This window comes from Propithecus coquereli, unplaced genomic scaffold (assembly GCF_000956105.1).
Source record: "Propithecus coquereli isolate 6110/MARCELLA unplaced genomic scaffold, Pcoq_1.0 Scaffold27, whole genome shotgun sequence".
Lineage (NCBI taxonomy): Eukaryota > Metazoa > Chordata > Mammalia > Primates > Indriidae > Propithecus > Propithecus coquereli.
In genome coordinates, this window is record NW_012148285.1 from 14,874,237 (window position 1) to 14,885,808 (window position 11,572).

The 11,572-nt window shown below is 49.3% G+C and overlaps 1 protein-coding gene across 1 annotated transcript in view; it reads right to left on the reverse strand.

Annotated features, from left to right (window-relative positions):
- Positions 1-336: 336 nt before the first annotated feature.
- The window catches only part of LOC105813110 (chromosome unknown open reading frame, human C16orf45), a 125,326-nt gene continuing 114,090 nt past the window's right edge, over positions 337-11,572 (reverse strand). Inside the window, exons 3-6 of the mRNA XM_012647722.1 lie at positions 11,259-11,332; positions 5,459-5,573; positions 4,491-4,573; positions 337-1,697 (exon numbers count right to left, since the gene is read on the reverse strand). Coding sequence (XP_012503176.1) covers positions 1,585-1,697; positions 4,491-4,573; positions 5,459-5,573; positions 11,259-11,332 — 385 coding nt within the window. The 3' untranslated portion in view covers positions 337-1,584. The remainder of the gene's footprint in view (positions 1,698-4,490; positions 4,574-5,458; positions 5,574-11,258; positions 11,333-11,572) is intronic.

An 11,572-nucleotide genomic window follows, 5' to 3' on the forward strand; every position in this document is an offset into this window, starting at 1 on the left:
TGGGATGTTTACCGTGACATTATTTATAATACGGAAAAACCAGAAACAGTCTAAATGTCCAACAGTGAGGAAATGGTTAGATAAATTACAGTATATCCACAAGATGGATTACTAAGCAGCCACTGGTAAGATTTACGAAGAATGTTTAATGTTTACAAAGAGCTTTTAATGACGTGGGAGAATGGTGGTGATATAATAAGTGGAAAAAAACCTGGTTATAAAATGATACAATATGATGTCAATCATGAAAAAAGAAATGCACACAAAAAAAAAAAGACTGAAAGGAAACATGCCAAGATGTCAACATGGTCTGGATTTGGAAGAATAATGGTGTTTAAAAAAAACTTTTTACTTTTCTGTACTTTTAAAATGATTTACTATGTACATGGATTACTTCCATAATCAAGAAAAAAGTAAAAACTTTTAAAATGCTGTGTACGTGGTTTCCATTTTTATTTTCTCTGATGAGTGATTGCACATCAGCAAATCTTGAGTTACGCTAACTACTTAGGCCGGTCACGACACACACACGTATAGAGAGGTCACACGGGCTGTGCCGGGCTGGCTGTAGCAAATGTACATCAAGTTACACGAGTGGAACTGTTTGGTGGCTGGTTAAGACACGCCACCAAGTGCTGGGGCACAGTCGGGTCAGGCTGCCTCTCCCGCCCGGTGCTGTTCTTGATGGAGGTCTGTGTGTTGGGCTGGTGAGGTGGCGTCTGCTGGCATCTCTGCAGCGGCCCCTGGGGGGTGCAGTGCCTGGGTCAGCATCTGCTCTGGGTCTCCTTCTCGTCCACCCTGGCCTTGGTGTTGGAGCCTCCAGCTATCTGCCACCTTTTCTGCGCACCGGCCCAGGTCCCCCAGCCCCACTCCATTCCACGTGTCCACCTGGGGTGGACATGGCAAGCTGAGAGCTCAGTGGACGCCCCCCCCCGATGTGAACTGTGCCCAGACACAGGATAGGAAGAAGCAGATGTGACCACGACACCATACACAAGCTCGATCTTTACAGATGGGCCCTGCGTGTCTCCAAGAACGCTATGCGGATGGTGCCCGAGAGACACGTTGAGCTGTATGGAGCCCTCCAGAGCACAGCCGCTGGGGGAGGACAAACAGGGGACGGGGCCTGTGCCCGTGGGGGGCCGGCCTGACAGCAGAGCTAGGAGGGTGGATGGGGGATGTGTCCAACATGGTGCTAGATTGTTGAAAAGTCACAACTACACACGCCTGGGGAGCATGCCCCTCTCCCAGTTCATTCGCACGGCGGGTTAGATACAGCTAGATAGAAATGGAGATATACTTTTTTCAGGGAGGACCTTTCTTGGTGGTTGGATAACAGTGAGACAGACTCCTGGGTTTGGCATGCTCTGGGGAGGGCCATGCGACAGTGAGGGACTCCCTATTGCTACACTCTGTACAGGGTGGCCTGGCCCGCCTACTGCGCCATGGCCCGGGCGGCAGTCACGGGCTTGCCTTCAACCCCTTCTGCCTTGGAGAGCTCTTGGGCCCCAGTGAAATGGGGGCTGTGAAGACAAGAGGGTGGGAGGGGGGTCCCCGTGGCCCTGGGAGCACCCTACGTGGGCACTACATGATGTTGCACTGGGTGGCCCCGCAGCAATCTTTGATGAGTGCCAGCCCTGTCTTGGCCACCGTGGGCTTGCTAGGTGGGGGCTCTGCTTTCTTCTCTGCCCGGGAGCCTGCAGCAAGACAGGAGCACAGAGGGAGAAGGGACAGAGAGAAAGAGGGGAGGTGAGGAGAGCCCTGACCATCTGCAGCCCCAGCCCCAACCCAACCCCTGGCCAGGTATTACTGTTCCAGGCCTTGTTCAGGTGGTATGGAGAGCTGACGTGCATTTTATATGGTAACTGTTCCCACTTTCCTTGGGCACATGGGCTTTTTGATTCTCAGCTTTCAACCATAGCTTTCAGCCCTTCTCCTAGTCAGCTCTCCTCACCATCATACCGGCCGAGCCTAGCACATCGGCCGGCACTCAAGAAGTATTTGGCAAATGGAAAATGGGGAATTTTGTTCGCATCACTTCAATCTGAGGGCTCATATTTTTCAGTTCTTGAAATTGCTCATACTTTTTAAATACCTCCACCTCCCATTCTTTATCTCCTTCTAGAATGACTACCAGTTGTAAGTTGGACCTTCTCATTCTAGCCTGTATGTTTCATAATCTCTCTTTTGTATTTCCCACCTCTTTTTCTCTTTGTGCTACATGCTGAGTAATTTTCTCAGGTCTGTCTTCCAATTTATGAATCCTCCCTTTAGCTTTGTCTCTGTATTTAATCCATTGACTTTTTATGTATGTCAGTGCCAATGATTTTTTTAGAAGGCTAATTTTTTGCAAGTCCACCTGTTCTTTTTTCAAAGCATCCTCCTGTTTTGGTTTTTATTCCTTCTCTTATCTCTTTAGTAAATTAAATATACTTAGTTTATTATCTCTTTTAAAATAGTTCTATTATTTCTGGTTCTTGGGAGGACATTCTCTGTGTTGCATCTACTGATTCCCCTCGTGGTGATTCAATTATTCATGGGTTTTTAATTTTTATTGAGAGCTCATCTTCATGGCGGTTGTTTTATCTGTGGGAGTGCTGCGTACCACAGGATTCAGAAGGATCCCTCCTTAGCAGTTTTGTATTTGCTCTTGATAAGGTCCTAGAGATTTCACTCATTTTAGAGTAGTTTTTATTTTTCGACTTGGGATTCCAGCACCAGATTTGTAGTGTAAATACTAGGTCCCTTGCATGTGGTGCAGACTTGGTGTTTAATCTCTTGCCAGAATCATCTCTTTTTTCCATCCATATTGATACACAGAAGGCAAGTTTCCTTGCTCCTTCTCCATGCTTCTAGGTGGAGTTTTTCTACTTTGCCTTTCATGGAAGAGACAGTCCATTGAGGATGCTGGCTTTAGGCAGTGATCGTGTGCCTTGTGGTTTTAGGGGCCAGTAGAAAGGACCATAGTTCTTCTCTTCCCTTACTCCCCACACTCTACAACCATGTTTCCATAGGATGTTAATGATGGTCAGTGAAAACTGGGTTTGTGGTTGTATAGATAGTAACAGCATTTGTTTTTTGTTTTCCCAGCAAGATGCCCAGTCCCTCTTCCTCTGGTAACAGATCATGTCCCTGTGGCTTCAGGAGTGGCATGTTACACAGACCTGGCCAATCACAGTACCCCAGCCTCTTGGTGACAGTAAGAGTTGGGAACATGATCCAAGAAGAACTGATTAGAATCTTTCCCTGAGAGTTATGTATTTAGACACCAGGGGAAAGAATCTGTGGCACTGCCTCAGAGCTTCTAAGTTGTCAGTCTGGAGTTCTGGCTCCATAGAGAAGGCCCATGTAGCAGGAGAAAATGAGCTAACATGCAAAGAGGGACAGGGATGAGAAAGAGAAGGAAAGTGAGGGAGCTAATAGTGCTCAGTCCCTGAGGCCCTAGTTCTTGTTGCTCTTCCTCCAACAAATCCCCTTTTTTGCTTCGATTTGTTTGAACTGGGCATCCATTTCTTTTTTTCTGTTTATTTTCTTCTTTTCCTCTTTCTTTTTCTTTTTTTTTTTTTTGGAGACAGAGTCTTGCTCTGTCACTGGGCTAGAGTACAGTGGCATCATGATAGCTCACAGCAACCTCAAACTCCTTGGCTCAAGCGATCCTCCTGCTTCGGCCTCCTGAGTAGCTGGGACTACAGGCACGTGCCAACATGCTCGGCTAATTTTTTCTATTTTTGCTCAGGCTGGTCTCAAACTCCTGGCCTCAAGTGATCTTCCTGCCTCAGCCTCCCAAAGTGCTAGGATTACAGATGTGAGCCACTGCACGCAGCCTCCGTTTCTTATAACTGTAAGAGGCCTCACTAATACAGCAGTTGGACACATTTGAGAAACACCGGGTAGACATAAAGAAGACAGTTCCTTGACAGCAGGATCCATTATCACTTCAATATCCTAATGAACATCAGGACCCTCCAAATAGGGTCAAGAATACAACATTTCATAAACTTAGTTCACACAGAACCCCTTTTGCTCTGGGTGTCCTGTGAGGCTAATATTCTGAGAAGTGTGCTTCTCACTCCTCCAGTGATTCCAGCCCTAATAGAGGCCAGAGCTCCCTGAGCCTAAGTGGCCACCCAGTTCCTTCTATGGAATTCACCAAACCATGTGATTAGGGAGGGACAGCTACTGCCAGAACTAGCTACATAGTTTGTGGAGTTCAGTGCAAACTAAAACTAAGGGCCCCTTGTTCCAAAATTTTTAAGAATTTCAAGACAGCAGTAACAGAACATTAAACCAAGCAAGGTACCCTTCTAGGTGTGGGGCCCTGGGCATCTGCATAAGTTGCAGGCCCATGAAGCTGGCCCTGCCTGCTGCCATCTCATGCTCAGGTTTGATCTCTAGCAAGCATTTTGCTGTGCCCCCTCTGGCTCCCAGACCTCTTTAAAATATCCTTTTCCCTTTCTTGGAGGAGGAGAAGGAATAATGTATGCACTCACTGGCTGGAGATTTGGTTACTTTGTCTAGAGGTTTTAACTTGATTCTCAGGAAATCGGCCATTTCCTTGTCTTCTTCTTGCTCCCTGTGAAGGCAGATGTGTAAAAGACAAGAAGAAAGTACAGTAAGCAAAGAAAACTTCAAGGAACCAATGAAATGAAACCGTAGGTTAGTGCGTGGAACCAAGTGTCAGGCTTTGCAGATGGCGCATATATGTTGTTGTGTGTTATGTGTGTATGTTGCATTTGATGATCCTGCTCTGAACCAGAGACACATAACAATGGGGTAAATGCTCACCCAGAGCTAGGGTGAGACCCCAGGGCACAGGCTGGGACATTACAGGACCCAGGCTCCCTGCTGGGGTCAGTGAGCCAGGCAACACCTCTCCTGACCCTGTACCTTTAAGCTACCCTATTCACCTGTGCTCCCAGAGGGTACGTTGCAAGTCTGAGAGAACAAGTCATCTTCGATCTTCCCAGGGTCACCAGGATAAAGTTGGTGGGTCCAGCCTGGTTGAGCTGGGCCAGGCACATTGCAGGGGCCTTGGAGAGGGGTCTCTGAGAGCACAGAATAAAGAAGAAGTTGCCCTCTGGGTTGGAAGGGGCCCTGAGGGCCTCTCTTCTCATGGAGGGCTTCAACTGCAGGAGAAGTTTTGAGAAGTTGCCTTGATGAGTTGGGAGGGTGTGTAGGAAGCTCTGCCATGTGTTATGTAATATAATTCCTCCCTGGTCATCTCCTCGAATGACATTCACTGAAGATACACAGACTTTTGCAAGATTTTTTGGAGTTGGATTTGGGTTTCTCTTGAAACCCAAATTTGGGTCCTCAGGCCGGAAGGCTGGGCTTCATTTGGATGCAGCGTCCGAGGACTGACACTGAGGCCATGTGTGCTAGGCAAGGCTGGGAGTCCCAGGAGCAGACGATGGGTTCCGGAAGGAAGCCCGGCGCTCGCAGACACCTGCCCACTCACCGTAACCGCTCGACCTCCGCGTCGTCCACCAGGAAGTCTCTCTTCTGCACCAGTTTGTGGATCTTCTGGATCAGCTCATCCTCTCTCTGCTTCTGCAGCTTGGTTTTTTCTTTTTCTGGAAGAGGAAAACATCGGCAAAGAAACAGATGAGGGTGACTATCGAAGGCACTTGAGTCCGTCTGTCTGCCTACGACAGGCGTGGACAGTTTCTTCTAGATCTGGAAGCAGAGCCGGAGGTGAGGAGAGACAGGAGAGGAAGCTGGCATCTCCCACTGCCCAGTGAAGATGGGCAGCGGAACTGCTAGCCGCCCCCCATTCCCAGCCATTGCTGCGATGGACGATGGCGGTGTCACTCCTGTCGTGGTGGGTCCCTGGGGTCTGATCCCCCAAATCACTCACCGCCCTCTCCAAGTGGGCGCCAGCACCCACAGACGCGCCAGGGCTGCGTGGTGCGACTGTCCTCCGCCAATAACCCTGCACAGCACTCCAGCACTCCCAGGTGCCCTGCCCCACTCCCCAGAGCTTGGCCAGGATCACGTGACAGCTTGCTGGGCCCCCAGCACCTGAAAACATCTGTCCCCTAGTTATTCCTCCCCCCACATTTCCTATCTCTCGCCCATCGAGGCATCCCCCGGCCTCCCCCGCTCAGCTGTGGCGCCTCCAGCGATTCCTGGGAGAAGCCGCCTAGTCACAGAGGTGGGCTGCACAGCTCACGACCCCGTGACTGGCCCGAGTCTCCGAGTCCCTGGCCAGGGCTGCTCACCTGCCTGCTGTGCGCCACGTACCCTTCCTGTCAACATCTCCCCACTGCAGGCACTACCTTCCTGCTTGAGGATGCGACCCTCTCGCTTGGCAGCATCACCCACCTGCTTGTCATTGAGAACTCCCAGCTGGCCAACTGCCCCCCTGCCTGCTGGCATCACATACCTGATTCCTAATGTCCCCAGGGGCTTGCCATATGACCCTCCAACTTGCTTCTCACCTGCTCCAGGTCATCTCCTGTGCCCAGGCCACCTTCATCTCTCCCTGGACCATGCCGTGGCCTCCTGACTGATCCCCCTGGCCCACGGCTCCTATTCTAACAGTGAGTCCTCCCTGTAGAATCACACGGTCCTGGCTCGATGCCCCAGCTCCCCACTCTTTCTAGCTGTGTGACTCTGGGCACATTCCTCAACCTCTCTGAGCTTCCAATCTCTCAACGCAGATAATCATAAAGTTGTTGCAAGTTTTAAGAGATCTAAACCGAGGAAAATGTTAATACCTAGCTCACTGGCTGGTGCACAGGAAGGGCTCATGAAGAGTTAGCCGCTATTATTACACACTATTATTTTACATTGTCACTATTGTTTTAATGATTAAATGCCCTCCAGATTCAATATTTACCAAACCAGGTGCAAAAGAAATAAATACTTATTTAATGAAGGAAAAGCAAACATGTTAAGTGTGCAAACACGGTAAGTGCTTAATAGATTGCAGCTATTAGAATTCTATTCGTTTCATCATGAGCTTACAGTTTCATTTAATCTAGGCCTCTCCACGTCAGCGCTGTGGACATGTGGGACCAGACAGTTCCCTGGTGTAGGAGGCCGCCCCGTGCACTGAAGGATGTCCCGCACATCCCTGGCCTCCGTCCACTATACGCCAGCAGCACGCCCTCCCCCCACCAAGTTGTGACAACTAAAAATGTCTCCAGACATTGCCAAATGTTCCATGGGGGACAAAATCACCCGCAGTTGAACACCACTGCTTTCATTCTTCCTAACAACCCTAGGACACGCACTATTTTTACCAAGACATCATTTTCATGTTCAAGGGGAAGGTGCCCACGCCCCACAGCCAAGCCTGTGCGTCCCCAGCTCTAAGGTGGTGGGGGGAGCCGTGGAGATGGGGCGAGACATTCGGCTGGTCCTCGAGAAGCCCTCAAGGCAGGAAGGACCCCAGGTGTTCTCCAATCACAGAAACCCCCCCACTCACCACCCAGTAGCTGGCGAATCATTTTCTGACTCCGGCTCAAGAAACATGATTTTCTTGGCTGTTCGTGGTTTTCTCTACTTAATACTGGTATTGATGTGTTGCCAGAAACATCAAGGATTTTCCCCCCCGAACTCAGCTAAATCTATCTAGAAACCTGGCACTGGTCCAGGGAACACAGAGAAAGCCTCTCACCCAGGAGGACAGAGCAGAAGGTGGGGACAGGTGACTACAAAGGCAGGAGAGGAAAGAGGCTCTCACAGAACTCTGAAATCTGAATTTCTGCCAAAAGTCATGGGGAAGAACTGGTTTCTGGGGACTCAATGGGACTGGGCTCTGTTGCTAACCGGCCCCAGGACCTTGTTCGAGTCGTGTTTCTCAGTGGGGAAGTCAATGGCATTTGGGGCAGGACATATTCCCCTGTGGGACCAACCCCACCTTGCAGGTTGTAGCATCCCTGGCCTCTGTGCACAAAACGTCAGTATTGATCCCGTCTCTAATTATACTTTTGGTATTTTGCTCATTATGGATTTATTTTTGCATGCATATTGATTTTTTAAATGTTGCGTTAAGATATTCCTGCCATGGACCAGCCCTGGTCAGCTGTGCTGTTCCAAAGACCACCCAGTTTCTCACATGCCCTGGAGGGGAGCCCCTCTGGCCTGCAGTTGCCTTGGCAGACCCAGGGGCCCCACACTCATTCCCCCTGTGCCCTGACACGTGGGAGCTCGGCTGGTTCCCACGGATCCTGCCAAGCCAATGGGGGGCCCTGGGAATCCTCCCTCCCACGAGGGAGATGGTGACCCACACTGGGCCCATCAGAGTCTCCTGGGACATTCAGGAGACTCGCATGGGGAGATCATGGCAGGGAGACGGGGTGGCCTTGCTCCACTCACGAACTGGAGGGAGAAAACAGGATGTGCACTCAAAATGGGAGTCAGCTGGGGGGAAGAACATTCCACTGGCTTTCCTGTTCCTGGTTCCAGACCCTTGTGGGGCTGGGCTGGGCTTCATGTCTGTAGTGGGTTGAATAGTGTCTCCTCCTGCTGTGGTCTGAACGTTTGTGTCCCCACCGAATGCAAATGTTGAAATCCTTACCCCCATGGCGATGGTAGTAAGAAGTGAGGCCTTTGGGAAGTGAATAGAGCATGAGGGTGGAGCCCTCATGAATGGGACTAGGGCCCTTATAGAAGATGCCCAAGGGAGCTTACTGGTTCCTTCCACCATGTGAGGACATGGTGAAGCCACTGCCTATGAGGAACAGGCCCTCACCAGACTCCAAATCTGCTGGCACCTTGATCTTGGACTTTCCAGCCTCGAGAACCATGAGAAATAAATGTTTGTTGTTTATAAGCCACCCGGTCTATGGTATTTTTGTTATAGCGGCTCACACAGACTAGGACACTCATAAAATTCATATTTACCCCATATGGAAATAGTGTCTTTTTCTCTCTCCCTCACCCAAATTTATGTCTATCCTAGTTAGAAATACCCATTTCCAAAGTAATTTGGAAGTTACTTTGCAGATGTAATTAGTTAAGCTAAAATGAGGTCATATTCTTTAGGATGGGCCCTAAATCCAACCACCGGTATCCTTATAAGAAGAGGAGGGGACACAGAGACACACACAGGGAAGAAGCCATCTGATGACGGAGGAGGAGATAGGAGTAACGCAGCTACAAGCCAAGGAACACCAAGGATCGTGTAGAGCTACCAGAAGCTGAACGAGGCAAAGAAATACTCTCCTCTAGAGTCTTAGGAAGGAGGGTGGACTGTTCACATCTTGATTTTGGAGGTCTGGCCTCCAGAGCTGTAAAAGAATTCATTTCTGTTGTTTAAGCCACCCGGTTTGTGTTAATTTGTTAGGGCAGCTCTAGGGAACAATGACCTCGGGCTCCACGGGACTCCATAACCCTCCTAGTCATTGCAAGTTTTGTGCTCACATAAGAGTGAATGGGTTTCTACACCTTTCGACCAAACCATTCCTTGGAGGGCTATAAAATGAGACAGTAGGACAGGCCTGGTGGTTCCCAATCCCAGCTGTTCATCACAATCACATGGGAAGCTTTTAAATGACCAATCCCAGAGCTTCACACCCGATCAACTGCATCAGAATTTCTAGTGTGTGGTGTCTAGACTTTGGTACTTTTCCCCTATTCTTTTATTGTTTTGTGTTTGACATTTAACTTTTTTTGGGAACAGCTTTATTGCAATATGATTCACATACCATGGAATTCATCTGTTCCAAGCGTATTCAGGGTTGCGCAACCATCACCACAATCCATTTTCAGAACATCTTAATCACCCCAGAAAGAAACCCCATACCCACTAGCTGTCACTCCCTTTCAATTAGGAGAGTCTAGCCACTCATTTATTCCCAAGGCCTGCTCAGTGGCTGGCACCTAGTAAATGCTCATTAAAGAAATAGTACCCAGTTCTACCGTCATTTCACATGCTACTCTTACAACAAGACTGTGTTTTGAACACACCCACGCTTTGCATTTGTTATATGAGACGTTCAAAACCACCATGAGAGGGCGGCATGATTGGCATGCCTCATTTTACAAACAAGGAATTTAAGGCTCAGAGAAATTAAGTTGTTCGATGAAGGTCACCTAGCTGCTAAGGCTGGATTTGAACCCAGATCACTGTACCCTAAAGTTAATAGTTCTTAGATGGGGCAATGTTGCTCCCCCGCCTTGGGGGACATTCAGCAACATCTGGAGACATTTCTGACTGGCACAACTGCAAGGGCAGGAGGAGGTTGTGCTGTCGGCCTGTAGTGGGTAGAGGCCAGGGATGCTGTTTAACATCCTACAGGCCACCACACAGAGCCCCCCAACCCAAACAAAAAGTTATGAACCCCAAACGATGATACTGACATTTTGACAGCCGTAGTCATCAACAGCGTCAAGGCTGGGAAATGCTGCTCTGGTTATTCTGCTCTCGTAGCTCAGTGACAGCTGTCAATTATGGGTACCCACTGTGTGCCTGGACAGGAGGGAGTCATTCTGTGTGCCTCACTGCGTGCCCAGCACCGAGCTCAGGGCCTGCTGTAGAGCAGACTCTTGGGACGCACCTCTTGAACTGAGAGAATAGTGAAAACATTAAAGTCAAGGACAATGGTGGCTGCTTCCCTGGCTTGTGTTGCTCCTTGCCAAGACCAAGTTTCCTCAGCTAGAGCTGTGTTTATTTAGTCAATACACCTTCCCTTAGCACCTACCAAACCTTGTGTCATGCCCTCAAGGAGCATGAAGTCTGGAGACAGACATGCCCCACGGAGGCACCTAACCCCCCCTAGGTGGGTAAGGAAGGCTTTTTGGGGGGGAAGGGGCCAAACAAGTAATGTCACTAATAATTAGCAAATCTAGGTTGACTCCAGAGTTAGAGCATGTAACCACTATACTCTACTCGCTCCCAAACAGGATAATAAGTGTAATAACTGCTAATATTTACTGGACTCTTTGGGCCAGATAACAAGCTAAGCACTTGCCTTGCATTGTCCCATTGAGCACAAAGACATTTATACCCAATGCATTAGGTGCTATCACTGTTACTACCACACTTACAGAGGAGAAGAAATTCGGTCTCAAAGAAGTAAAGTGACTTGCCCAAGGTCAAGGAAGTGGCCAGAATTAGGACTCGAACCCGGGTCTGCCCAACTCGAAGTTGCATTTGAACCACATGGTTCCATTTGAACCTCAGGGAGTGCTGCATTGCAAGAATGAGGCCACGCTAGGAGAAGACAGCAAGACCCCAGGCGCATAGATGGGCCAGGCTGGGGGCGCCAAGCAGCTGCTTGACACGAGGTGAAGTCACAAATGGTTACCTGGGATGGCGACCAAGTTCTGCAGCTCCTGCTTCAAGTCCATGATGTCTTTGCAGAGCTGGATGTCATCCATCCTGGGGAAACAGGACACCACGCAACAGCAGGTTACATCAACAGAGCGCTGCATCCTGAGCACCGCCCCGGCTAAAACAAAGAGGGCTTGTGAACGTGGGTTACCCCTTGTTAAGGCCACACGTGCTCCTTGTGGACATCTTCCCTCAGAAGGAGACAGCCAAAACCACCCACCGTCTCACCACGTAGAAATGATCGATCACTGTTAATAACACCTTGATAAAGTTCCTTCCCATCTTCAC